Consider the following 27,694-nt stretch of genomic DNA (forward strand, 5'->3'; position numbering starts at 1 on the left):
GTATCCCTCTGCAACCCCATGGCCCTGCAGATACATGCTTCTGGCTTTGTGAACAACAGTCAAATAGCATTACCCACTTTGTAAAGTTCATGAGACCACAACTTGAAAAACTCAGGCTGGACTTGAAAACCTTCAGTGGAAGAATAAATGAGAGATTTCAATACAGTCCGCAGCAATGTTACTCTTTTTTTCTCTGATACTGTGATACACATTAGTATGGGAAAGACTTTATTAGTAAATTTTAGTAAAATATTTGAAAAATCGGGAAAAATGTTTTGCATCATGACTTTTTATTGAAAAGTGTAATAAAATGTTAGGCTGCCAATGCTTGATTGCTTTCCCTTCTTAGTATGGTCATAAGACTTAAAAATTACATTTAGTAAATAAGAAGACTTATAAGAGAACTTGCATTTGGAAACAAACTTGAAGGTGCAGTTACTACCTCCTTTGGCTGTGCAAGTATTCTTTTTCTCCTTCCTTCTTTTTTACAGTGCTGGTGATCAAATCCAGGGCCTCACACATGCTGGGCAAGCACTGGACCAACGTTTCACCCCCACCCCAGTGCAAATATTCTTGTCATTAGAGAGCCCTTTAATACAGTGGGGAGCCTTCAGAGTTAAAGGGCAAATACAAACCTGCAGAAGTGAAACGATAAAGGAAAAACAAAACTAACAAACAAACACACATACACTGGAATGGGACCAGAAAGCCTTACTAAGAAAGATGTCAGCAGAGAATGTGGAAAAAAAGTTAGGGATACTTGGAGGTGTTCAAGTTAGATAATTCAAAGTGACTCCCCCCCCCCCCACTGGGCAATTTGTGTTTATGCTCATCTCCTCAAATGTTAAGTTTGTTTGGAGTTACATCCAGAAAAGGTGTTAGCCTGGGTACACAGTACTGTATTTGGAAAGAGGATCCATAATTCATTTTGTTTTTCTCCAGTCTGTGCTGCTATATGACCACCAGTTTTCCAAAGTCTAGACTGTAAGGCACCAGAAGCAATTAAATAGAGGATCAATGCAAGCAGACAGGTGTGCCCCATCACTTCCCCTCTTTAAACCATACAGCTCATATTCTCTGAATTTCATATAAGCTACCCTGGAAACAGCAAATTAACTCCAAAGACATTCCATGTTACGCAAATCCATTTCTTAATAGGCCCTTGTTTGTGACATCACTGGCGTAGATGCGATATTAAAAGAGCTCAGATGTTAGACCTTTTGATCCATAGACATACTAAAGCAGGACTAGAAAATATAGTTCCAAGTTTACTTATATTATCCTGTTAATGTTAGAAACAGGCAAGCTATGAAGTCGTCAACCTCAACCATGATTCCGAAGAGGATGAAAGAATTTCGCAATCTGATTCCCAAAGGGGATCTCTGCAGGGTCTTCGAAGCTCAAACTTCCCCACCTGTCACCACCTGGACAGTCTCCACGGACTGTGCCAGGCGCGCCACCGCCACGCGGCGCTGAGGTCGGCCTCTCGGGTCTTGGGAGAGCTCTTTTTATTCTAAATTACAGACTTTGCAGCCACCGGATATCCTCGCTGCATAACTGGCAGTAGCCATGTGGCTGCACTCGCGTTTCCTGACAACCACTGCATTATTTCCACTCATACCCTGTGTAGGGCGTCTCTCGCCGGGCGACTTCTCATTCCCACCGCCGCCGCCGCCCCCTGCCCCGTGGCTACTCTCCCGACTGCTGCCCGTGTGCCGCCAACAAAGGGGAAACCACCCGAAAGTTCATGAGGACGCCCTGGGCCAAAGCGGGCCGGCGAGCCCTCCCGACACACAGCTCCGAGCACCGGGCCCCCGCGGACCGGGCGCTGCGGGCCTGCCTGCGGCCACGTGCTGCGCGCCGGGGCGGGGCGCCCGCGGCCGCCGCGTGCGTTCGCATTGTCCACGTCCCCCCGCGCCCCGCCGCGTTCCGTCCCCCCCTATCTGTGGCGCACACGCGCTCGGAGCGAGCGGCGCGCCCCGAGCTGGAGCTGCGGCGGCGGCGGCGGCGGGGGCGGTGCGGCGCGGGGCGGGGCGGGGCGGGGCGGCGCGCGGGGGCGGGCCCGGGGCGCGGCGGCCGCGGCGCCAGCGAGCGAGCGAGCAGAGCGGCGAGCGCGGCGAGCACTGAGAGGAGCGCGAGCACAGCATGGCGGGGCTCCGACGCCCGCAGCCCGGCTGCTACTGCCGCACCGCCGCGGCCGTGAACCTTCTGCTGGGCGTCTTCCAAGTCCTGCTGCCCTGCTGTCGCCCGGGAGGGGCTCAGGGACAAGGTCAGCCTCGCGCCGCCGGGCTCGCTCTCCCTCTCCACCCCGCCCCCCCTTCCCTTTCTTTTAGGGAACTGTTTAAATCTATCGGAAGGCTCGGGGAGGAGAAGGGAAGGGGCAGCAGCGGGAGGAAAAGCTGTTGCGGTTCTCCGGGCGCAGCGTCTCCTCCCGCGCCCCCGTCCAGCCCGAGCGCTGGGAGTCGCGGGGCTCGGGGACCGCTAGCCGCGCGCGTCCCGGAGCCTTTGTGCGCGGGCCCCTGCGCCCGGGGCGCAGCCCCCGCTTTGTGTGGCGCGCGCTGGTGCCCCGCTGCGGCCCGGCTTCCTGCAGCTTTGTTCCCCGGAGCCTGGCTGCCCGGGGATCGCAACCCAGATGGTCGGGCTGCGCAGCCCCGAGTGTCCGGTGGGGTGGCCTCATCCCCCCAGCGCTAGTGCCCCGACCTGCACGCCCTCGTCTTTCCGTCTGAGGGGCCGCCGGCTCCCGCTCCGACTATTGTGTTTTCATTCTGGGCTCGCCCCTCGGGTGGCCTGGCTCTAAGAAGGAAAAGGAGACTTGTTTTGGGGAGGCGGGTGGCACGGGGGACGAGAGGGGAAACAGGAAGCGTTTCTTTCCGTGCATTAAGTGTGTTTTTTGGTGTCGGTGCAGCGATCGAGCCCTTGCCGAACGTGGTGGAGCTGTGGCAGGCAGAAGAAGGGGAACTCCTACTGCCCACTCAGGTGAGGACTACCAGGTGACAGGACAGGGGTGGGCGTGCGAGGGAGGAGAGGCCCGGAGGCCGCTGGCCCCCCAGTGGCACAGACGCTCGGGCCACTTTGCAAGGCAAATAAACGGTTGGCCAAGCCTGAACACCTGGCAACGGTGGCCCTCTCGGCCACCTCCCGCACCATGTGACAGGCGTTAGTCTGGCCCGCCCCAAGTTCGGAAGGTGGGAGCCTGGCCACTTCAGCCGGGCTGCGGCCAGCGACTGCTGCGCCCCGGAAGGGCCAGCTCCTCCCCGGCCAGTGGTCCCGGTGGATGAGGGACCTCGCCCTGGGTCTGCTCTGCTTCTGTCTGATTGAGCTGGTGCCGTGTGGATGGCAAGTGGCTGGAAGGTTGAAGACCGCAGGAACATTGATTTCATAAATATTAGTGAGTGGTGCTTCCCATTAGCGTTAAGTAGCTTTGGGATGAAGATGTGACTTTAAAGGATTGTAATCTTGGATTTTCTCCAAGTGCATTTAATTCCTGTTAGAATACACCCACTTATGAACTTGAATTTCAGGTTTTCTCTTTTTGCCCCTATATGATGATTGCATGTGGAAAAATAATTACTGACATTTTATTGGGAATCTGTAGCACCATGGGTTTCCTGCTGCTAAAGTACTGTGAAGCTTTGGTGTTGATTTTTAAGGTTTAGCTGGTACCAGAAATTCTTACTTCAAAAGTACCCATGTGAATATAATGTTGTTGACCGTTTTTCACTAGCAGCACCAATGACTAAAATGTATTTTCGAGGGTGTGTGTTGAATGATAAGAGTATTCAGCTTGTGTATGGCAGTTTTAAGGTTCATTACTTCCCATATTGGTGGCAGCATTAAAAACGGAACATCTACCTATAATCTCACTTGGGAGGCTGTGCAGTTTTACATTTCAGCTTTCTCCTCTCTATGTGAAGCATTGAGAAAGCTGGTTTTGAGATATTTGGAATATTCATTTTTCACCAGGGCTAATGAATAACAGCTTGAAGGCAGAGAGGTGATTTGAGAGGAAAAATTTCCTGGACCTTTCCTGAACGCTAGCAGGCTGCCTGAGACCATTCCTTTGGGAAAAAGCCCCATCAGCAAATCATCTTTCCTTCTACTGAAAGTTTACTCCCAAGTGGCTCCCCCCATTATAAATAATACATTGTAAAATACAGAAAGAAGAACAATAAAGTAGGAATCATAACCCTACTGAGAAAACCACACTGAACGCTTGATGAATTTGCTTTAAAAATATGTATGTTTGTCTTAAGAGTTGTTCAGCAGTGGCATGAGTGACATTTTGGTCCAGAATTCTTTGTTTTGGGGAGCTGTCCTCACTGTCACAGGATGTTGGGCATCATCCCTGGTCTCTACTCCCTGAATGCCAGTAGCTGTCTAAGTTCCCCCTCAAACCCACTAGCTTTTTGTTTTTGTTTTTTGAGACAGAGTCTCCCTCTGTTGCCCATGCTGGCCCCGAACTCCTGGACTCATGCAATCCTTCTGCCTCCACACCTGGCTCAACTCCCTCATTTTACCAATTGAGAATGTTACCCTGGTTAAGAAGCAGCTGGTGTCTATGTGCGTTTGTATTTTTACTCAGTTGTAGTCCACCTCTGATGGTTAAGGTTGGAATCCAGCACAGACTAAAAGGGAAGTAAATTGTAGACCCTCATTTGTTATGGTGTTAGTTGTAGTCATTGTGCCCAGAGTTGGAATGTTAAGGTCTGTGATAAAATGAATTATTTACAGGCTCAAAATTGTTTTATAAAATGCTTACTTTCTAGTTGGATTTTGTTTGTAATGGTTTGTTTTGATAAAAAACTGTTAGAATTGAGAAGTTGTCTTTCTGGAATACTCACTATACAGGCATTTATAGCTGAGCTATTTTTATCAGCTGTAATGAAAGTGAAACTGGTGTTTGAAATAATTTTCTAAGTACTCCATCTCTACTATATGTACACTTTTTATAAATGATCTTACTCTGCATATACCTGGGCAGGGATAAGGGATATATGTATATCTCAGCAGCAGAGAGTTTGGGAGAAAGTTATTTTTAAGAATTAAAAGTGTTTTTGAAATTTCTTTGAAAAGGTTCCATTGTGTGTCATAGAGAGTATGTGGAAAAGAGAACGTTTATAGGTGTTTGAGGGTTTTTGGTTTAATTAACTAGAAGATTGAGTTCTTTTCATTTAAGAAGGCTAAGAGATGCCTTTGGAACCTAAGGGTTACAATGATGGGCAGAATAGGAACATGAGAGATGGTGGCATTCCATAGATATAATACTAACCTTTGCCAACACTGTTTATATAGTTATTTGTTTTGGAAGTGTTTCCTGTTGATTGTTTTCTTTTTCTTTTCCTGATGTAGTTATGATTAGGAACTTGAATAACTCATCATTAATAAAACCATATATAATGATTGAATTGTCAGGAACTGTCAGGCCTCTTGGGTATGAATCCTGGCTCTTATCCTTTCTACCTCTGTTAATTTACCTTTGTGTGTGTATGTGTTCAAGTGCGCACTGGGGATTGAACCCAGAGCTTTCCACATGCTAAGCTTCTATCACTGAACTACATTTCCAGCCTCAGTTCATCTCTCTGTTCTCCATTTTCTTACCTGCAAAGTGAATGTCTGTGTGTGGGGGTGGTGGTGGTGGTGATGGTGCTGATTTGACAGGTTTGTGATGATTATGTGCCTTGAACTTAGCACCTGATGTAGATTGCCTAGCATTTTGGTGGTCTCTCAACTGACCCATCGATGTCATCCATATAGGACATAAATAGTTTTTCTGCTTTGAAGGGGCTGAACCAGTACAGATAACTCAGTACTTGTGTTGTGTGATTATATAGGTAAGTTTTATTGTTGTCTTCTTTTTTTTGCAGTGTTGAGGATTGAACCCAGGGTCTTGTACATGCTAGGCAAGTCCTGTACCACTGAGCTAAGTCCTCAGCCCTATGAAAACTGTGATTTTAATTCTTGAGTTTATAGAATTTTTTTATTCCGATTCTTCTTCAGCACACTGACTGTAAAGTGGTGATGGCATAGGAACCAAACAAGCATTTTCATTAGCTTCTTTGTCAAGAGGCAGCTCCGTTGTGGTTGTGTGCCCTCTTATTTCATTTTTGAGGCCAGAACGGTGTGTGATTTCTTACAATCCATACAGGGTGACATGCACTTTGACCTGCTCTGGCCTTCAGGACCTCTGGCCTTCAAGGACCTTGTCTGACCTTGTCTGACCTTGTCTTCTGCTCTAGTCAGTCCTCTGGGATTCTCCCTCCAGCTTGACCCTTGCCTGAGTGAGCCCCGTACCTTATCTTGCTGAATGAATGATTGCTACTGTTATGCTAGTGGCTCAGGGCTAGTTCTTCATGACACCTAACTTGCAATGATGTTGACATAATTTCTCCCCCCTTTTTTTTCTGGTGCTGGGGATGGAATACTGGGCCTCACTCCTGCTAGGCAAGGGCTCTACCATTGAGCTCTACCTCTAACCTCAACATTTCAAACCTTCTTTTGAGTTTCTTATAGTGTCTTGAGTGTCTGAATTTTTCCCTTTGTCTTGTATGTATCTTGTTACCCCAACTGGGTTCTCAGTAAGAGGGTCTGGGGCCAGGCATGCTGGTGAACGTCTATAATCCCAGTGGCTGGGGAGGCTGAAGCAGGAGGATCGTGAGTTCAAAGCCGGCCATAGCAACTTAGTGATTCCCTGAGCAACTCAGCGAGACCTTGTCTCTAAAAAAAAAAAAAAAAAAAAAAATTATAAAAAATGGCTGAGGATGTGGCTCAGTGGTTAAGTGCTTCTGGGTTCAATCCCTGAAACAAAAAAAAAAAAAAAGGGGGGGGGTGTCTGGAGGCTGCTGAGTTTTGGGACCCTGTTGTGGCCAGTGTTGTGCATACAGTAGGCATTCAGTAGTTAGCTCATGAGGCCTTCCTAGTGGAGGAGAGGCAGCTGTCATTGTCTTGCCCTGTGCCCCATTTGTGAGTTTAGGACAGTTCTGATGGTGGCAGGCAAAATGACTTTAGTAATCACTGAGCAATATCCCCAGTTCTTTTTTTTTTTTTAAAGAGAGAGTGAGAGAGGAGAGAGAGAGAAGAGAGAGAATTTTTAATATTTATTTTTTAGTTCTCGGCGGACACATCATCTTTGTTGGTATGTGGTGCTGAGGATCGAACCTGGGCCGCACGCATGCCAGGCAAGCGCGCTACCGCTTGAGCCACATCCCCAGCCCCAGTTCTTTTTATTTTTGAGACTGTATCTCACTGAGTTGCTGAGGCTGGCCCTGAACTTGGAAGCCTCCTGTCTCAGCCTCCCAAGTTACAGGTATGTGCCACTGTACCCGGCTCCTATTATTGCTTGATATTTTTGTGTCAGTCCTCTCAGTAAGAAGGGCAGCCTAGAACCTGTTCTTCCAATCCATTGAGACTTGTCCATGAAGACTCACTGCTGATGCTCCCTGTCGCTGGTTAGGGATGCGGAGGCGGAGAAGGTGCTGAGCAGGAGCCACTGAGCAGCAGACATGGGAGCCTGCTGGGCCTGGGCTGGGCCGGCTCAGAGCTGTACTTAGGCCTGTTTGTTCGTTTAGCAAACATTGACCTTGGCCTGGCCCTGCCCAACCCCTGGGATCCAGTGGTGAATGAGAAAAGCTCTGCCTTTAATAGGACCATGTCCTGTTGGTGTTCTCCCCTTTTAAGTCTGAGGGTGTAGATAACGGAAATTGGTAGAAAGTGAAACAGGAAATGGTACTCTGAACATTCGGGTCCTTTTTATTATTTCAGGTACTGGGTTATGTAATAACATCTTACTCCAGTCAGTGAATCATTGACTAGTATTTGGAAATCTTTTTGTCATCAAGGTTTATTTTTGGTTTAATCTACTTCCACTGTAAACATTGGAAAAATAGTAACGAATGGGCTGACTACTGTGCACACCACTTGAGTACGGTGTGAGTAGTAGCTCATATCTGTACACTTGACAACTATGAAATCCCACCTGATTTTACAGTTGAGGAAAGCGAGGCACAGAGCAGTTAAATAACCAGTCCAAGGCAATAAGAAAGTAGCAGTGGTGGGATTTGAACCCATGATGCTTCAGCTGCACAGCCTGAGCCTCAGCTGTGTGTCTCAGTGGAAAAAAATTTTTGTGTGTGTGTGTGGTGCTGGGGGTGGAAGGCATGCTGTTCTAGGGCTCCAGTGCTGAACTATTTTATTTTAATTAATTAATATTTTAATGTGGTGCTGAGGATGGAACACAGTGCCTCCCATGTGCTAGGCAAGCGCTCTTCCGCTGAGCTACAGTCCCAGCCCTCGCGTTCTATCTTGATGTTCCTGATGTTTTCAGATGTAGTGGCATCCACTAGTGTCTGGCGGCTGGACTGTGCTCGGCCTTGCAGGCATTTGTTGAGCTCGAGTTTTGCGCCATGCACTATTGTGGGTGCCAGGGGGTGCTGCTTTTGCGGAGCTTGCAGTCTAGGTGGAGTCATAGGGATGGTAGACAAAACCTAGACTAGCTAGGTATGGTGGTGTAATCCCAGCGACTGGGAGGCTGGGGCAAAAGGATAGCAAACCTGAAGCCAGCCTGGGTAGAAGAACTTAGTGAGACCCTGTCTCAGAATTTAAAAAACAGCTGTCTATGTAGTTTGGTTGTGAAGCGATGGGTTCAGCCCCCAGTCCTGGAAAAAAACCCCAACCCCAACCCAGAAGACTGGCTGGGGATTTAGCTCAATGGTAGAGAACTTGTCTAGCGTGTGTGAGGCCCTAGGTTTGATCCCTAGCACTGGTAGGGGGTTGGTGGGTGGGGAGAAGCAAGCTATAAATTATTTGATCTGTTCAAGGGGCATAAATTTTATGGTGGGAGGATGAGGTGGTGATGGGAGTTGCAGGTTTAATTTAAGAGGTCAAAATATGCCACTTTGAGGAGGAGATACTTGAGGCAGCCTGTGGAAAGCAGTGAGGGAGTTGAAATCGTCAGTGCAAGGGCCCTGAGGCACAGTCAAGAGGGTTGTGGGGCGGGGAGAATGGTATTACAAGATTGGGCCTTACCTTCTGAGAACTTGGTGGTGTTGGTGAGAGATGAGACTGGTAATACCCTGAGACAGCTTTCAAGTGCAGAAATGTAGGAACTGAGAGAATAGGCCAGTGTGTATTTCAGGGGTTTTCCTAAAGCTGAGGGCAGGAGGGAGGCTCTTAGAGATGGGTAATGGCAAATATATGTGACAGGAGTCTACCCAGGAACCTCATATGGTAGACAATGCAGGTCAGTGCTTTTACAGTGACCTTTAAAATTGTACCCCAGAGCTTGTTGAGGTTGGTGGTGGAGTAGGTGATGGTACGTCCAGGCCTGTGGGAAGGTGTGCTGACCTTCTGGGAAGGATCTTGAAGAGGGGTGGGGGTATGACTCAGAGGTAGACTGTTTGCCTAGCACGTGAGAGGCCCTGGGTTCATTCCTGGTACTGGAAAAAACCAACAAGAAAACAGCTTGGAGCAGGTCTGACTAGCCCGGGGGAGCCATGGTAAGTCCTTGAGCAGGGGTTAACGAGGCAGTTGAGTCTGGATCCCTACTGTGTGATTGACCTGGAGGAGGGGAGTGTCTTTGGTGATGCACAGAGTTGTTTGGAGGCAGCATCCATAAAGCATGGCAGAAAGCCCTGTCTCCGGGCGGTCCAGGCCTGGGGTGCTGAGGGTGTGGGCTATATTGCGTGTGTACCGGGTGGAGAAGAAAGAAAGAACGGGTCTGAGCCTGTCCCTGAAGGGGAAGGGAGGGGGGCTGTGCAAGGTGACCCTAAGGCTTGGCCCCTGGGGTCAAGTAAAGTGATGGTGCCCTCAGCCCATGGGGGCGGGTTGGCCATCAAAAGCTTTTTGCTGCTGGTGCCGGAGATAATGGTTTCTGAGGAGCCCAGGTTGAGACCATTGATCCATCCCAGAGGTGTCTCGAGATGGGACCGTGAGTGGTAGAGGAAGCCATCGGGGTCTTGGCAGTCCCTGCCCTGGGTTGGTGCTGTGCTGGGAAAACCGCATGAGTTTGAGGCTGTGGAAAGATGGGCATCCATGAGTCCCCCCAGGTGTGTGGAGTGAGAAGATGGGGCAGCAAATAGGGGTTCAGGCTTTGTGGTTCAACCCTGGGTTACAGGCTGAGGGGGTAGGTGCCGAGGAGTCTGGGCCAGGAGCCTGGGTGAAGGGAGGGAGGAGAGGCCAGAGAGGCAGAAGTGCCAGGAGGCGGTTGGAGAGAAGCTGGTGCATCCGGAAGGGCCAGGACCCAGGAGGCTGGCAGTGTCTGCGGAAAGAACATTGCGCCCAGAGCTTGCCTATCCCCAGCACCCAGCACCCAGCACCCAGCCCCTTGCAGCAGCAATTACTTGGGCCTGACCTTGTGTTTTTTTTTCAGTTCCTTCTTTTCCCCCTCCCGTATGTTAATGAGGTCAGATTTCCTCCTGGTGCGTCTGGTGGATGGTTTGGGGAGAGCTTTTGAGTGTGGTATTCATGTCACTTATCAAGTTATCAGCTTTTTTTTTTTTTTTACCTCCGTGTCAGAATGTATCAGGTTTTCACTCATTAAGAAGATTCTGAGCTCAGCAGAATACATTTTCTGTATTTGGGGATTTAATTAGCCTTAAACTTTATCTGGTGTGATTAAACTTACACGTTAATCCAAGGCTGTGAAGAGAGGTGAGGTCTCCTGTTGAGCTTACTTTTCAGTCACGGTTTTTAAATGAGTAGAAACTGTTTTTCTTACCGTGACTTTCTAAGGGACCACTTGGCAGTTTATGTTCTTTAAAATTCTTGTCATGACAGTGGTGTTCTTTAAATAAATAACCTATGGAATATTTGGGCCGGTGACTCTTGTTACAAGAGTAACAAGATCACCCTGTGAGAGTCTTTTGGTGACTTTGTGTTCCTTTGAAACAGCCGTTAAAGCGTTTTCTTTTTCAATAGGGTGAGTCTGAAGAGGATGTGGAGGAACCTTCTCAAGAGCAGAGGTATGATGTGCCAAAATGCATTCTACTGTCGTGTGTAACTAATTAAAACAAATTTGAAAAAAGGACAATTTAATAAATATTCTGAGACAAAGAAAGAACAGAGGTAAGGAAAAAACGGGGGGGCAAATAGTTGCATGCTGAATTTCCTGGCCCTCTCAGGATGCTCTGAAGTACCTCTGAAGTATCTGTATGTACCTGTTAACGTAATTATCTGTAATAGTCATCTTTCTGTTTGGCCTTTGTGATTTCTAACAATCAATATGACTTTGTTTTAAAAGAAGGTGGTACAGAAGGCTGTTGGAAAACCCCCTTGTCTTTGCCACACACCAGCCTCACTTCTCCCATGGCAGGCTGACGCCCTCCGTCTTCTTGACGAACATCGGTTGGGGTCGTGCACTGCTGGGTGCTGAACATTGACATATTGAACTAGACCTGCTCTGGGTGTAACGGGGAAGTCAGACATCACTGTAAGCAAAATAATTGTGTTTATGATAAGAACTGTCAAGCATTAGGTTCTTGTGGTAGACAGCACACAGTCAGGTGAAGTTCCTCTTGGGAGGTGACATTCCAGCTGACAATTGGAGAAAGTAGGAGCAGCCACCTAGCAAGCAGAGGGCCGGTGCTTGGGGCAGCATGAATGGCAGGCACAAAGGCCCTGAGGTTGGAAGTGTGGCAGGAAGCCCAAGAGCTTTGGGGAAAGTTGGTGTTGGTTCGGGTAGAGAAAGGGGTGTGCGACCTTAGAGGTCTCAGCAGAGAGCTTGAGTTTTATTTGAGTTCCTAAAGCAGGGAGCTATCAAATGAAAAAAATGTAAATTACATTTTTAAGAGAATATCTTGGGGCAGTTTTGGTTAGTTGTCAAAGTAGGATTCTGGTCTCTTGGAGGTGCATGAAGACTCAGTGGCACTTAGTATGAGGATAATTTCAGAGAATTGGTTTCCAGATGCCCATAGAATCTTCTGAAATCAATATGTCAGAGGTTGCGAGTTATTTTTGACGTCAATTTTCACAATCTCACTTCTCTAATTTCTAAAATAAAGGCCTTTCTCTCACCCAGTCCTAAATCCTGTTTGTTTCCTCTTGGGCAGACAAAGGGACAATTTGAAATTATTCTAGCTAAGACACATTCTTTTAAGACTCCTGGTGGTTTCCAAGTCCTTGCTTTAAACAGAATTGAAGGAGTGAGTACACAATCCAATTTGCAGCTTATGGATCATCAAAAGTTACGTTTAATGATAGGCCACTGTGTGGTTTTTGGAGTTTAGGTAATACGGGCCATTGCTGTAACAACTCGTTCTACTCATATCTGTTTGTGTGAACAAGCTTTTTCAATACTTAGCATTAAAAAAATAAAAATTAAAAAAGGACAGTAAAAACAAGATTACATGGATGTTAACTAAACCTGTCTCATTCTAGCAGCAAATCATGTTCGTATGAGCCCATTAGGGAGAAAAGACAGTTGTGTTGTCTCACTAAAGGATGCAGGTTCTTTGTTTCTTCCTTCCTGACCTAGGAATTGAACTCAAGGCCTTCCACATATCATTGAGCAACACCTCAGCCCGTAGGATGCATTTTCAATCAGATTTTATTTATGTTTAATTACCTATCAGAATTTATTGGTTTGATCAGTTGTATGTTAATAAAAATTATAATGATAATTCAGAAAAACTTAGCACTTAGATCCTGTGATTACAGGACATTTCAATTTATATCCATTGTTCTGTTGCAAAAGTACGAAAGGCTTTGGGTATAGTTTTTTTCTTTCTTTATTGGAAATTGAACTTAGTGCTTCATATGGGCTAGGCGAGTGGTACACACAGGGTCTTGATAAGTTGCTCAGGCTAGCCTCAAATTTGCAATCCTTCTGCCTCAGCCTCCTGAGTAGTTGGGATTACAGGCCTGTGGCAGTGTGCCCAGCTGTGTATAGATATATTAAGTTATAGTTCTTTGGGGGAAATTGAATGAAAATGAATTCATGGAGGAAAAGGAACAACATAAAATATCCAGGTACAAAAGAGCCTCTTTGTGTATTTTTAGAAATGCATAATGGTGGATATCATTGTAATGCTATTTGGATCTCATTGAATATATTTTAAAAGTGATTAAGAGTTGTATTAGAAATATCAGTGCAGTATGACGGATTATATTTTTGTAACCATTAAAACTCATAAAATTTTAAACGTGGGACAACTTAAAATCCTTTTCGGATCTGTGGGACAAAACCTGGTGAGGACTGCTAGGCTGGTTCAGGCTAGGGTGGTGATGGGGGGATGGAGGGAGATGGGAAGTTATTTTTGGGGTGGGGTGAATTCATGGCTGTTGGATCAGTGTGGCATATGCAGGAAAGAGAAATAGAGGTTTCTAGACTTTGGCTTGAGCATCTGAGAGGTGATGACTGTGATGGGAAAGGATTTAGTGGGAGGGAAATCCGGAACTCCGCTTGGTTGTCTCCTAGGCATCTCAGACTTGATGTGACACTTCCGAGTGGAGGTGGCAGGTAGGCAGCGGGTGGTGTGCGTCTGGAGCTCGGGAGGCCTGGCCTGCAGACCCAGGTGTGGGCGAGCACAGCCGTGGGTGCCTGGCTGCCTGTGCCTTGGCATTTGTTCTTTTGGGGATGTGGTTCTTGCCTCTTTCTTGGGACAGCGGGCATTTGAACCCAGGGCCTTGCTGGTACTGAGTGGGGACCCCCTCTACCCCTGAGCCACAGATCAGCCTTCCTTTTTATTAATCAGAACTAGTTTCTTTTTGTCGATTTTCTGGTGAACTTCAAGGTGTATTAATAGGCTTCAGTCTCAATGATCTTTTGACACGGCCTCAGATGATCAGAAGGTGTGCATCACAAGAGAGCATTTCATGAATGATTTTGAATGGTGGCTTTCGAGCTCTTTGTGCTGACAGTAAGACATTTGCCCTCGTAACTTTGTGCTTACAGGCATAGAGAGAGAGATCTGTGAATGTATACATGTACCTATGTTTCCTTAAAAAATGAATTAAAGTTTCACAAAATAGCATTCACCTTTATTGTCTGCAGTGGACTCTATTTTCTCTTTCATTTCATTAAAATCAATGTTGAGGGGCTTAGCACTTCTGAGGCACTGGGTTTGATCCTCAAGTGTCACATAAAATTAAATAAAAAAATAAAGGTATTGTGTCCATCTACAACTGAAAACAAAGCAAAACAACATTGAGGATTGCAGCCTAGGCAACTTAGTGAGACCCTGTCTCAAAATAGAAAATAAATAAATGAAAGGGCTGGGAGGTAGCTCAGAGGCCCAGCACTCTGGGTTTGGGCCTCATTATCCCCCTTCCCCACGTTGGTTGCCACCTCTTGATTTACTTATTGGTAATGACTTTATTGGGGTATAATTCACATATCTTACAGTTCACCCTTTTTAAGTGCTCATTCACGGAGTTGAAAAAATACCACAGTCAAATTCAGAACATTTTTGTCGTCCAAAGAAATGCCTTACACTTTAGGCATTCTCCATCCTCTCCTCCTTGATTCGAAAACTTCGTAGACGGTGGTTTATGGTTTGATTAGCCTTGCTTTATGTTTATCTTCTTGATTTCAGGTATTCCTGTGTTTTCTGTTATTTTTGTTCTTTGTCACTTTCCTCGGACTCGACTTCTGGCCTCTCTGGTCCTCTGGGCTGTTCTGGGCCTGCATCTGCTCCTGCTGGATAAAGGCAGGATCATGGCCTGACTGAGGTGCCGCTGTTAGAAAACTTGTGTCCGTTTTCTGAAATCGCAGACTCTAGAGCTCTAAGAATTACCTGAGTGTGATGTTTTGTTATTGGTTAGTCACCAAAGTATTTACTGTTCATTTACATTCTATGGCAGAGTTGGGATTTTTTTGGCAGGGATTGAACTTGGGGCACTTCACTGGTGAGCCACATTTCCAGCCTGTTTTTCTTTTCTTTTTTTTTAATTTGAGATAGGGTCTCACTAAGTTGCTTAGGGCTTCGCTAAATGCCACCACACCTGGCATTGTTCATTAATTTTTAAAATTTCCCCAAAACCTACCCTAGTGCCTTGCTACTTTTAAAGTAACCTTCTGCTTTAGGATAGATGCGAATTTATAGGAAAGTTACCAAGATCGTATCACATATCTTGTATGCTCTCAGTGTGCCCGTATTGTTAATGTCTTTTTTGGCGGGAGGCACCAAGGGTTGAACTCGGGGGCACTGGACCACTGAGCCCCATTCCCAGCCCTCTTTTGTATTTTATTTAGAGATGGGGTCTCACTGAGTTGCTAAGTGCCTCGCCATTGCTGAGGCTGGCTTTGAACTCTCGATCCTCCTGACTCAGGCTCCTCCCCCTCCCCCGTCCCCCAAGCCGCTGGGATTGCAGGTCTGCTCCACTGCACCCAGCTTCCTGTTGTTAATGTCTTCCATGACTTTGCTACGTCGGTCACCACTGAGGAACTGTCATTGGTACATTATTGCACCGAACCCCACACTCTTCCGTTTCACTCATGTTTGCCTGATGCCATTTTGTCATTTTTGGAGGCAAGTCATCAAGTGGAGTTAAGCTTCACCTACTCAGATTATTGTAAATTCTGAATGGGAGATTCTTCTCTTCCCTTATTTAGGCGATCATTCATTTATATCAGTGTAGATATCTATACTTTGGTTTACAACTGTTTTTTAGCAAAACCCCAAAGTTCCTCGTCTGCTGATAGGGTCTTGCACTTTCAGACCTAGGGTTCTGGGGTTCTGTCCCAGCGTCCCTTCCAGGGGAACCACATTACTTTTGGTCGTCATGTCTCCTTGGTTGTTCATTTGTCAGCCTTTCCTTGTTTTAGATGATGTTGAAAGTTTTGAGGAGTAGGGGTCAGATGTTTTGTTAACTGTCCTTCAGTGTGGGTTTGTGAGGTATCTTTCTCATGGTTACATTGGGGCATGGGTTGGGGGAGGCGGACCACATAAATAGGTTGTCCTTGTCATCCCGTCATGTCAGAGGTGTGTACTATCAGCATGAATTATCACTTTGGTGTTAACCTTCGTCACCTGACCAAGGTCCTTTTTCGAGTCAAATTATTAAGTGGAAACTAAGCCACGTATGAACACAGTTTTTGAAATTCTTTGGTATGGGAGGGAATTTGTCTGATCCCTCTTATTTACACAGTCAATAATTTATTAATATAGACTTGTGAATATGACACTTTGGGTTCCATCTAATACAAGGTTTGCCCTGTCGTTTATCATTGATCTTATTTATTTATGAAGTTCTTAGTATCTCCTTGTACCTTTTAAAAACTTTTTGTGTGGGTTTTTTTTTTTTTTTTGGTTGTAAGAACTACCCCACAGTGTCAACTTCTATTGATAGTCAGCTGGACTTTGAAGTCAGTGAAGCCACCATTTATCAATAAAATAAGATGAAGACATCATTTCTGAAGAGCTCCTGTACAGAAGCCACTGCTAGCTAGGAACTAGAACATTAAATCTGATGATAATAGCAAAGAATAATGTGAAAAGCAGTTTCAGTCATTCCCCGTCACCCCAGAGTATGGGTGGTTCTGCTGTCTCGCTGCCCCTGGGGTCTGCCCCCGGTGGCACCAGACCCAGACCCCTGCCCAGCTGGGCGAGGCTCTGGAGCGGCAGCGGGCCTGTCACCCTAGACGGCTGGGGAGGCTCCCAGGGTCCTGGGGCTCCTGAAGACTCTGTCTGTGTGATGCTGACTTCATCTTCTGTGGGTATATGTAATTGTGTTTGGTCGAAAGCCAGGAAAGCACTATTAAGAAACTTCCCTCCTTCCTCCCCATCCCCCTTTTCTCCTGGGTGTTCTCAAATGTCCGCAGCAATCTAGTCCTTGGCTGAGAAAGAAAGATGGCTGCTGGCGGTTCAGTGATGAGCAGATGAGCCCCGACTTGGGCTCTGACGGGAATTGATGCCCCGTGGGGAGGAAGCTCTGCTCTCCCAGAGGCCTTATTTGTTAGAATATGAGAAGTTGGAAGTATTGACAAAATATGAATGGAGTATTATTTCCGCTTTGAAATGTTCTGAAAAGTCACAAATGCGGACCGCCTGGGCTCAGGGTCTGTGACGTCTTCTCCCGCCCTTGTCCCCCGTGGTGCTGGGGGTGACCCAGGGCCTCCCGCACGCGGGGCTCCTGCTCCACCGCCCCCTCCTCGCAGCTTTGGCCTGTTTTTAAAACGCACTTTTATCAGGAACAGCAGCAAAACGCGTTCTCCTGAAACAGTGTGAGGTCGGTCAAAGACGAATCCCGAGCCAGAACCTGAAGGGACTCCAGTGGCCCCTCCGATGACATGCTGAAGGAGAAACTTGGAGGCAGCAAGGACTTAAATCTGAGGGAAGCTTCCTTTTGGCAAGAAAGTCGCTCAGAGCCCCCCCAGGGAAGGGAACTGTTTTCCGCTGTTCTTTGTTCTCCTTGGAAAATTTAAGATCCTCACCTGTTGATGGGTCTGACACTGGTTAACTGTCCCCAGGGTTTTTCATGGTGGACGTCTTCTCTCCCGACCACGTCATCGCCCTGAATGACCTCCCGGGGGTGTTTGGCTGGCCTTCTTACTTTCTCTCTTTATTTCTCTCTTTACCCTTCCGTCTGCTCCCTCCCTCCCTCCCTCCTTCTGCCCAGGTTTTTCAGTTGCCACCTGAGATGTCCCTGCGCCTTTCAGGGACAATGAATGTGCCCTGACTCGAGTTCCTGGGTCCCTGGTCCCCCAGCACAGACCCTCCTGGTGCACGACGGCTCCGGCCCCCTTGACTTCCTTCACACCCTTCCCATCCTAGGGGTCACTGGATGTGACTGGACTTCAGATGCCCTCTCCCTTCCTCTGCGTAGCCACCCAGCCAGTTTTCGGTGTTCTCACCTAGTGAGGTGTCTAAAGCACACATCTTTCCCTGCCCCTTTAAAAACTGTCTTTTGTGAACCACGTTGTTACTTCTGGGATAAAGTACAGACCCTTGAGCATGTAGACAGACGTCCTTTTGTGATCGAGGTCCTGCACCTCGCTTCTGCCCCCTCCCCCATTGTCGCTTCCTTTCAGCCCCACAGACTCGGTTCGCCTCTCTCTCTGCCAAAACACTCTTCCCGTCCTGCCTGCTTCCCTTCATCCTGCTGGTACTTCCTTGGCACAGGATCCTGAACTCCTGGAAATTGCCTTTCTCAGGATACCAAAGGTCCCATCTGAGTCTCCGTCAAAGGTCCCAGCAAAGACCTGCTGAAACGCAGGGATGAAGCTGGTGGTATAGAAGCCAGTTTCATGTTGATTACTTGCTGTTCTTCGGGTTCTCCACCTCCAAGGCTGCAGGCTGAATTTGTCACTGAAGCTGTGGCATTGATATTAGAATTAGAGATTGTGGTTTTTCAATTGAGTTAGGTAGTTGGCCTGTTTTTAGGGAGAATGGGTGTCAGCTCTGGTCCTGGGTAGCCGGTGGAACCTTTGGCAGGTTCGCGTGGGCCCTGAGGGGTTTTGCAGAATGAGTGCCTTGGCTCCTGCCACACAGTGCGCTAACAATGTAATGTGAATTTTGACTAGAATCAATTTTATAATTTAGGTTTTCTCCTTAATACAGTGTAGGCTTTTAAGCAAGGTTTATGGTATATATTAAAATAGTTCTCCAGGCACAAAAGCCTTTTTAAAAACTTTAAAAAAATGGAGGCTGCGTAATTTTTAGCAAAGCTTTAAACACTTATGTTATTATTTAGCTTTCAATTGAAATAAATTAGAAAAGTAGTACCGCAGAGTCAGAATCCTTTCATCGAAATTTGTCGCTGCTCTAGACCTATCTTTTTGTAGACCTTGCTGTGGTTAGGTTTGTGTCCATCTGTATTTTTGTATTGAAAAGGATGTATAAAGCAGTAACCCCCATATCAAAGAAGTTTTAATCCTTCTTTAATCCTAAGAATTTTGAAGCATTAGTCTAGAATGAAAACGTACAAAACACTTTACTAATGTCACCACTACTGAATTAAAAACGTGGAAGCGCAGTCTGGAGAGGTTGGCTTTTGTAGGTAAACGTGCTGAATCCAGAACTGTGGCATCCCCTACTTTAGACTGGGATTGCCCTTAGGAGAGGTGAGATAGCGCAAGACTGAAAGGCCTAATCTCATCCCCGTGCCACTGATTATTTGCTGCTGCACATCTCAGGACTTTAACTGCAGATAACCTTAGGAACCCATTGAGTCAGATGTGCATTCTGAAGAAAGAGCTGGGCGGGTTCAGCAGCCCGGGAAGACTTGCCCCTGGAGGTCCCAGCCCCGGATGAAAGGCTGAGAGAGGCGTTTCCAGACAAGAAGAGCATTGTAAGCAAGAGAGAGATTTGGGTGTGTTGCCCCCCCCCCCCCCAACCTGACTTAAATTTCATCAGGAAAGCCCATGGCTAGATGGGAGACGGACATTTGGTCCTTTTAGGCTGCTTTTATGCAGTGGCACTGTGCTTTGGCTCGCTCTCTGTTAGCCTTGTCACAGGGTCCCTGTGTATCATGACATAGCAGCAGCGACATCGATTAGTTGTGAGGAGGTGTTCTAAGTGCAGTATGACACCAGGCTTCTCACTGTGGGAGGTGGCAGCACAGCTTGGGATTTCGACATTCAGAGGACAAATAAGATTTCCCAAGGCAGTATCCTCTGTCTAGGAACACCGGTATTAGGATAATGGGGTCTCCTGGGATCTTGTTACTTATTTTAAATGAATTGTTATCGAATTATTAGTTTGTTGTTAAGAGTCTTCCACATGTGAAATATGACTCTAGTGTATTGTGATCCTGCCCCCAATGTAAGAAAAGAATGTTGTCACTTTGCAAATAATCGCTATGGTAGTCTAGACAGAATCTCACAGATGCTGTGGTGTTTCAGGATTGCGTTTTTAGAGACCATTGTATTAGGATGGCCATTGCAACCTGTTTAATGACATAAGAAAGTTCTGTCTGCTTATTGAAGTTCTTCTCAGTGCTATTCCAAAATAGCGGCCTGTAGTTATTAAAGTATAATAAACAATAAGTGTGACAATTCTTCAAAAAAAAATTCAAAATTTACTGAAGAGTTTTAACAAATTACTCACAGATTGTCCCTTTAGCCTGGTTTTAGAAACATGGGTTTAGGGCCACACGTTGCTCCTCCCTCCAGCCCTGTTTATTTTTTGTCCAGTTTGTGCAAGTATTTCATTCAGAAAACCTGGCTCAGTGCATGGGCTCTCTCTCATCCAGCAAGGAGGTCCACGGAACCACTCAGAATGACACGACTGATCAGCTGAACTTCTCCCGTGGGAAGGGTGGTTTGCCTTCTGTGAAATGTCCAGAGATACCCACTCCTGTCTATCTGAGAGTGTGGTTATGGGTGTGTACCTACATACATATATATTTTCTTCTTCTTCTTTTGGGGGGGGGTACTGTAGATTGAGGGGTGCTCATCCCCAGCCCTTTTCATATCTTATTTTGAGACAGGGTCTTGCTAAGTTGCCCAGGCTGGTCTGGAACTTGTGATCTTCCTGCCTCAGCCTCCCGAGTCACTGGAATTACAGGTGTGCGCCTCTGTGCCCTGCCTCACTGCTGGATTTGGAGGTGGTTTCCAGAGGACAGCTTCAGCGAAAGCAGAATCGATTGCGTGTGGCCTTTCAAGTGAACTGTTGTGAAAATGTACAGAGTGAGAAATCCATTGGTGCCTTCTTGACTTTCAGGGTTATATTATAGGGTTATACTCAAACATTGACCTTCAGGGTTATACTGCTTTGTGGATGTTGGTTCCTTTTGCTGCACCTAAGTTATTTACAACAGGTGAAGTTCAGTTTGAATTACAATCCAGTCTTCAGTTGATAGTTATGACATATCTATGTTAGCATGAATTTTTGGTGAAGTAATTCTTCTGGGATCATGATTAATCTTTATCTCTTCAAATCAAGTCATGTTTAAATCCACTTAATCCATTAAAATTAGATTTGAGTAATTGCCCCGGTATTTATACTTTATGGTTTACAAAGTACTTTCACATGCATTATCCTTAAATAACCGGGTGGGTGTGTGGTAATATTCCCATTTTTGTAGGTGAGGAGATAAGTTCACAAAGATTAAAAAGTTTATTTAAGTTTACAGAGCTATAAAAGGACAAACAGGTTCATGATCCTAGGCGTCTTCCAGGTATACTTGTCTACCTTGATGTTGTGAATACAGTGTTGGGTACATCAACAGTCTGCTTTTTTGGAAGGAGACCAAGTCCAAGATTGATAGGTAGCAGCAACGATTCTTTATTAGGCCCCAGAATTACACGGTTCCTAATAAACCCCTGAACAAAAGGCGTATGGCTCTTAAAGACAGATCTTCAATAATGTTTCACTATGTGCTGGGTCGTGTGTTTAGTTTTATACCGTTTCTAAGTATTGATCATCAGTGAACATTCTGCTGTGGAGTTTGTGGAACATTACCTGGAAGATTTTACTTTCATCTGTCAGGTGTGCTGAGAGGTTGCCTCTCGTCCTTGGTGAGCTTTCCTGTTAGCTCACTTTGCTTTGTGATCATTTTCAGCAGCAAGTAACAGAAAACCCTGACTCAACTGGCTTGGACAATAAAGAAGGCATTGTGTCACTTACCAAGAAGCCAGGGGGCAGGGTGGTTCTGGGCTGGTGTGCTCTGCAGGTTAGCGTCAGCCCCAGCTGGTGGCTTTCTACCTGTGTGTTTTGCTGTGCTCTGTGGGTCATTCAGCTGTCCTCAGGAGAGCTGCCGGCCTCCTCCAGAAGGGCAGGCGAAAAGAGCCTCCTCCTCAGCAGCACCCCTCAGCAGACTCCTTCAACATCTTCCAGGTCAAAAATGGGTCTGTGCTCACTGACCCCTCACCGTCCTTGGAGTGGGCTGACTGTTGTGATGAGCTTTGTAGCAGGGATTAGTCACTGACCATGGTCACCGACCACCACCAGGACTTTGCCTAAATGGGAGAAGGGGCCTGGACGGTGGCAAGCCGGCAGCAGTGTGTGCTAGTGGCATGAGTCACTGGAGGCAAGTGTGAGCGAGCGGTTCAGGGCATGCCTCTGGAGTGTGGTCCTGCGTCCTGCAGACTCAGCATCACCTGGGAACTTGTTGGACAGGCAAGTTCTCAGACCCCACCCAGACTACTGAGTCAGAAGCTGGAAGGGAGGGGCCCAGCCATCAGCACTGAGGGGTTAAGGAGCCCTGCCTGGGGTGGTTATGAGCAAGCTCCGACTTCGAGCAGTTGGTTGAGTACGGCATCCAGGGAATCAATTTTCAAAATATACTTTTGTTGAAGATTAAATAATGAGAGGCAAGAAATGGTTTTGTAGGTCAGACTGTGAGGTGGAAATTGGGAGATGGAGGTTGTTTTCCAGTTTTACTCACTACCACTGGCCCAGGATTTTAGAAGACCTAGAACTCATATGATATCTAGAATTATATGGTATGAGGTTGCAGCTAAATGATCCAATGTTTCTTTTTCTTTCCTTTTTTTTTTTTTTTATAAAGATGGAACACACTACCTTTATTTTATTTGTTGATTTTTTTATGTGTGCTGAGGATCCATCCCAGTGCCTCCCATGTACTAGGCAAGCACCCTACCTTTGAGCCACAACCCCAGGCCCCTGACCCCGTGTTTCTGAAGGAGTTCTGTCATAGTTATGGGAGGAGCAGGTTCCAGGGGAGCTTGAGGCTCACCCTCGGGTCCAGCATGCCTTGGCCTGCCTGGTGAACAGGTGGCTTAGGCCATGGCAGGGCAGCCTCCAGGGGAGAACTGAGGAACTTTCCCAGAATTCATTCATTATAAGGGAAGTGAGTCTGGCAGAAGCCTTGGCTGGATAACAGAAGGCTCGGTTATTGAGTGGGAGTGGCCGTAGGACCGGGTGCTGTGTGTACTCAGGTCTGTCCCCTGCCCCAGCCCCCTGTGGGCACCAGGCTGAGTTGTGGTGTGTGAGAGTGAGAGTGGGGCTTGTTGGGGCGTGAGGAGAAAGGGTATTAATGACTTAAGTGAAAACTAAAGAAATGTTCTAAAAAAATCTGTGAGAAATGGGGTGAGTGAAGTGGTGCAGGAGCCACCCACACTGAAGGGGACTTCCACGTCCCCACCTCTTCCCACAGTGAGGCCGTCAGGGATGGGGGTGGGGAGTGGGGAAGTGGTGCCCAGGGGCAGGGTGAGGCCCGCAGGAGGCAGATGGGAGCTGCAGAGAAGTCATGAAATTGGGACAAGGCCTAATGTGTCACTCAGAGGGGAAAGGGGACTCCCCAAACAGACCACAGGCTGGGGATTCCCTTTGGCTCTGTTGTGGTGGAGTGGGAACTTTTGCCAACTGAGGGGGCTGGACGGCGGCGTAGCAAGGGGAAGAAAACCCGAGTTCACTGTGCCGCGTAGTTTCCTAGGGCTGTGTAACACAGTGCCACACGCTGGGCGCTCGGAGCAGCAGACACTGATCTCTCTCCGTCTGGAGGCCAGAGCCCCAAATCAAGGTGTCCACAGGGCCGCGCTCCTCTGAAACCAGTGGAGAATTCTTCCCTGCCTCGTCCAAGCTTCTGCAAGCCTGTTCAGCCTTCAGGGTTTCTTGGCTTGCAGGTGTCTGTCCAGGGTCTCTGTTTTTGTGATCACATGTCACATGGCGTTCTTCTCCCTGTGTCTGTTTTCACATGGCCATCTTCTAATAAGGACACCAGGCATATTGGGGTCAGGGCCCCTCCCACCTTAGTATGACCTCATCTTAAGCCATGGCACCTGTGACCACCTTTTCCAGTAAGGTACTAGGGGTGAGGACACGTTTGTGTCGTTTTGTATGTGTGACTGGGGGGGATCTCACACTCAGGCTGTAACCAGAGAGACTCGCTGGTGAGTCCTGCTGTGTGTCCCCTCACCTTTTCCCCTTCCCTTTTCCTAAGTCTGGAGCTTCTAGGAAACAACTTCTTGGTATTGGGCAGGCGCTCTGGATCGACATGCCAGGGAGCTTCATTTCTTAGAGCCCTGCCAGCCGGTCAGCTGGGCTTTGTGCGGCCGGCTCAGCCGCACAGCCAGTCCACACGTTTTCTTTCCAGCTCATTGAACCTGGTCTTTTGGTTGAATGGATTTTGTTTCTATTTTTTTTTTTTTTTTTCCCTTTGGGTATCTGTAGGAGCATACTCAGGAAAATTCTTTGTTTGCACAGACTTGTGAGTGCTAAGGACAAATATTTTTTCTTTTGTGATTTTTTTTTTTCCCCCTTGTAAGAAATAAGTGGGAAGCTTAATGAACAAATTGGGCCAAGCTCTGAAATCAAACCCCACTCCTTTGATCAGAACACAGAAATGGATGTCAGGCTGTGTGTGTGCTTTGGTGTCTGTAAGTGTCTTTAAACTTGTTGGATTACTAATTTAACTTAGCCAGTGAGTACTTGCGGGTGGCTTCTCAGGCCTGGCAGATCGATCCATGTGGACCATTCCCTGGTGGAGAATCGTGTTGTTTCTTGGAAATGCTTGAATCCAGGAGATGAGTCTCTGCTTCCATGCATTTTAACTACAATTATCCAAGTGTGTAATCGTGCTGTCCATGGGGGATAGCTGCTGTTGTGAATTTAAATACTTATTCTGTAAGTCTACTTTCAGGTGGATAAATGTCACTTCCAAATTGCCTGTTAGTTGGACTTTCATGTCACTTAATTAGCAGATTCGTGTTTGGGGAAAATCTGATCTGTGATCCTGAAATTGGTTACGGTTGATGTAATTCGTGGGTAATTAGCTGCCTTCACAGTGACTACTCTAGTCATTAGAGGGCTGGGGTAATTTGAGGTTGAAATGTGAGAGTGAGATGGAGAAAGCACTTGCTCTCTATTTCTTAATCTTTTAATCTATTTAACCTGGGTTGGAAAATTAGGCTTCATTTTAATTTGAAAGTATGTTTAGGTAGGTGGGAAGGGGTTTCATTAATTCACTGAGTTTGGGCCATAGTTAAAGAAGGAGGACTATCCTAATTGCTTACTTGGGCAATCTTAAAGGTATCCTGAGTACACTAAGGGCCTATTAAAGTTGTGTTGCTTTTTATCAAAAGCCAAAATTCTAGACTTAAAAATGAGCCTAAATCTCAAGCAAAAGCACAGCAAAAACAAAACTTAATTCAGAGATGTGTTCTGTATATTGTCCTTGCCAAGTTAAGAAATACATTTGTGGCATGTAGAATTGGGTTTGTGGATGCACAAGTATCAGATAGCCCGGCTTCTTGCTGAGTTTAAGGGTCTCTGTGTCACTTAAAAACACATTGTTTACATTTTCTTTTTATTTCCACTTTTGAACTGGAGATAAAAGGGGAAACTGCAGGGAAAAAAAATCAGATGTTCTAAGAGACCTAAACATCTGTAATGTTGATTAAAAGAAGAGAAGGGGGAGAAGGTGGGAAGCTCGTGGAATAGGAAACTAGCAAGTGAGAAATGAGGAAGAAAACCATGTCTAGAGGGTTGGGATCTCCGGGATTTTTCTTGCCCACACATGTCCTTTAGGGATTTTGATCAGGTCGGTGGTAATCACACTTGTTATTCATATGAAATTTAAGTCACTGGTCTTTTGTATTAATATTTTCACAGTGATTCATATCAGTCTTTTTGTCTCTGCAATCACTCATGTGGTCAGTAAAAATAATTTTTATTTAGGTTAAGACTATGTATCCATACTTTTAAGAATTTGTCATAGTCATTTTATTTTAATTTGTACTAGTTTTGCATTTATTATCTAACATTATTGTGTAGTAAAAACCCTCTCTATGTAATTAGTCTCTGGATCTCTAGATTTCTTTTTTAGAGGTATTTTTGTAAAATATAGTTTTTCAATTTTTTTTTAAAATTTGTAGTTGGACACAATACCTTTCTTTTACTTATTTATTTTTATGTGGTGCTGAGGATCGAACCCAGGGCCTCACCTGTGCTGGGCAAGCGCTCTACCGCTGAGCCATAGCTCCAGTCCCTATAAAATACAGTTTTATTTATTTATTGGTACCAGGGGTTGAACCCAGGGACACTTGACCACTGAGCCATATCCCCACACAGGGTCTTGCTGAGTACTTAGGGCCTTGCTAAGCTGCTGAAGCTGGCTTTGAACTTGTGGTCCTCCTGTCTCAGCCTCCTGAGAAGCTGGGATTATTGGTGTGTGCCACTCTGCCCAGCTCATTTATTTTTCTTATTTATTTTTTGGTGCTGAGGATTATACCCAGGGCCTTTTGTAGGCTAAACATGTGTTATACCACTGAGCTACACTCCCGTAGTGTTTTTGCAGTACTGGCCACCAGTGGTGCTCTACTACTGAACTGTATCCCCAGCCCTTTTAATTTCTTACTTTGAGATAGGGCCCTACTGTGTTGCCAAGGCTGACCTCAAACTAGTGATCTTCCCTCCTGAGTAGCTGGGATTACAGAGGTGCACCCATGTCTGTCTTTATTGTTTTTTTAAAGCTTTCTTTTGGTTCCCCAAATAGACTGTTGGTATCAAAAAGTTATTTAGGCTTGTTTCAGTCAACTTTTTTGAGGCTGTGACCAAAATACCCTGCAAGAACAACTGAGGGGAGGAAAAGTCTTTGGGGCTCATGGTTTTAGAGGTCTTAGCCCATAGATAGTCTACTCTGTTGCTCTGGGCCCAAGAGGAGGCAGTATATCATGGGGGGAGGCCCAGCGGAGGAAGGCCGCTCAGTTCCTGGTGGGGTTGGGGGGCGGTCAGGAAGCAGAGAGCTAGGGAGAGGTAGAGCAAGTGGCCTCAGGGAAGATGCACTCTTCCAGAACAAGCCCAAGTGACCCACCTCCTCCAGCCACGCCCCACCTGCCTACAGTCACAAACCCTGATGGGCCAATTAGGTCACAGCTCTCATGATGTAATCATTTCACCTCTGAATATTCCTCCATTAACAGGAGCTTTTGGGGGACCCCACTCAATCCATACCAGGCTATTTTATAGTAGGTTAGTTTTCTCTCAGCTTTTGCAGTGTTTTAATTTCAGTATCGTGTCTACCACCTATTGACACCTGCTGTGTTCCAGACACCGTGTGAAGCAGTACGCAGGAACGGGTGGGGTGTGTTTCTCGCAGAAAGTTTCGAGGAGCGTCAGTTCTGAGTGTGTGTGGCAGCCCTGAGCACGTGTTCTCTCCCCTACAGTACGGAGGTCTGCTTAGGAGGCTTCAGCACGCTTCTTGTTACCGTAAACATTTAGCTTTTAGGAGAGTGTGAGGAGGCCGAAGATCTAGAAAAATGTCTGTTGTGGTTTTTGGTGGGGGACCAGAAGGAGTAGGCCGCCTTGAGCATCTTTCTTCATGCCACTGCCCGCAGGGTTGCCAGGCCCAGCGGCTCCTTCCTGGGTCTTCCCAGAGGGATCCCCATTTGTACAAAAGCACCATATGGGTAAAAATGGTCAGAATCTGCCCCCTCTTTCCAGAGTCTTGAAATTTTTTTTTGTTACAATAAGCACATAATCCTGTTGTAACTTTACCAAAATTTATTATGAAATATAAGGAAAAAGTTAAAAATTCAAAAGTAAGTATGCTTTGAGCACACCGATTTTTCTATGTCACCGCTGACACATCACACTTTTTAGTTTGAAGCACACTGTCTTGTGTCCTCCGTGCATTTTCAAGACCTCCTGAAGCAGATCTCATCTGGAAAACAGTGGGGATAAAGAAGCCTGGATTCTGGGTTAGAGGACTGATGTTTATCAAGGACCTCACAATTCTGGTCGTTTTTTATAAAAGTGTCATCTTATTTAATTCATGGAAACTCCCAAGAGAAAATAGACTCGTCTCCGTTTTACAGTCCTGTTTGAGAGTCAGGTATAAGTAATTGCTCTCTGTTCTC

At 46.4% G+C, this 27,694-nt stretch overlaps 1 protein-coding gene across 5 annotated transcripts in view; it reads left to right on the forward strand.

Annotated features, from left to right (window-relative positions):
* The first annotated feature begins 2,091 nt into the window (after positions 1-2,091).
* Positions 2,092-27,694, forward strand: part of Tmem131l (transmembrane 131 like) — a 166,018-nt gene continuing 140,415 nt past the window's right edge. For 4 of the 5 annotated variants that reach the window (XM_026384757.2, XM_026384760.2, XM_026384761.2 and 1 more), the window contains exons 1-3: positions 2,092-2,269; positions 2,906-2,976; positions 10,912-10,955. In XM_026384757.2, the coding sequence (XP_026240542.2) occupies positions 2,146-2,269; positions 2,906-2,976; positions 10,912-10,955 (239 nt within the window). In that variant the 5' untranslated portion in view covers positions 2,092-2,145. Of the gene's footprint in view, positions 2,270-2,905; positions 2,977-9,473; positions 9,492-10,911; positions 10,956-27,694 lie in introns of those variants that run through there. The other variant, XM_077803609.1, reaches the window with a different exon arrangement.

The sequence above is a fragment of the Urocitellus parryii genome, chromosome 10 (assembly GCF_045843805.1).
Source record: "Urocitellus parryii isolate mUroPar1 chromosome 10, mUroPar1.hap1, whole genome shotgun sequence".
NCBI lineage: Eukaryota > Metazoa > Chordata > Mammalia > Rodentia > Sciuridae > Urocitellus > Urocitellus parryii.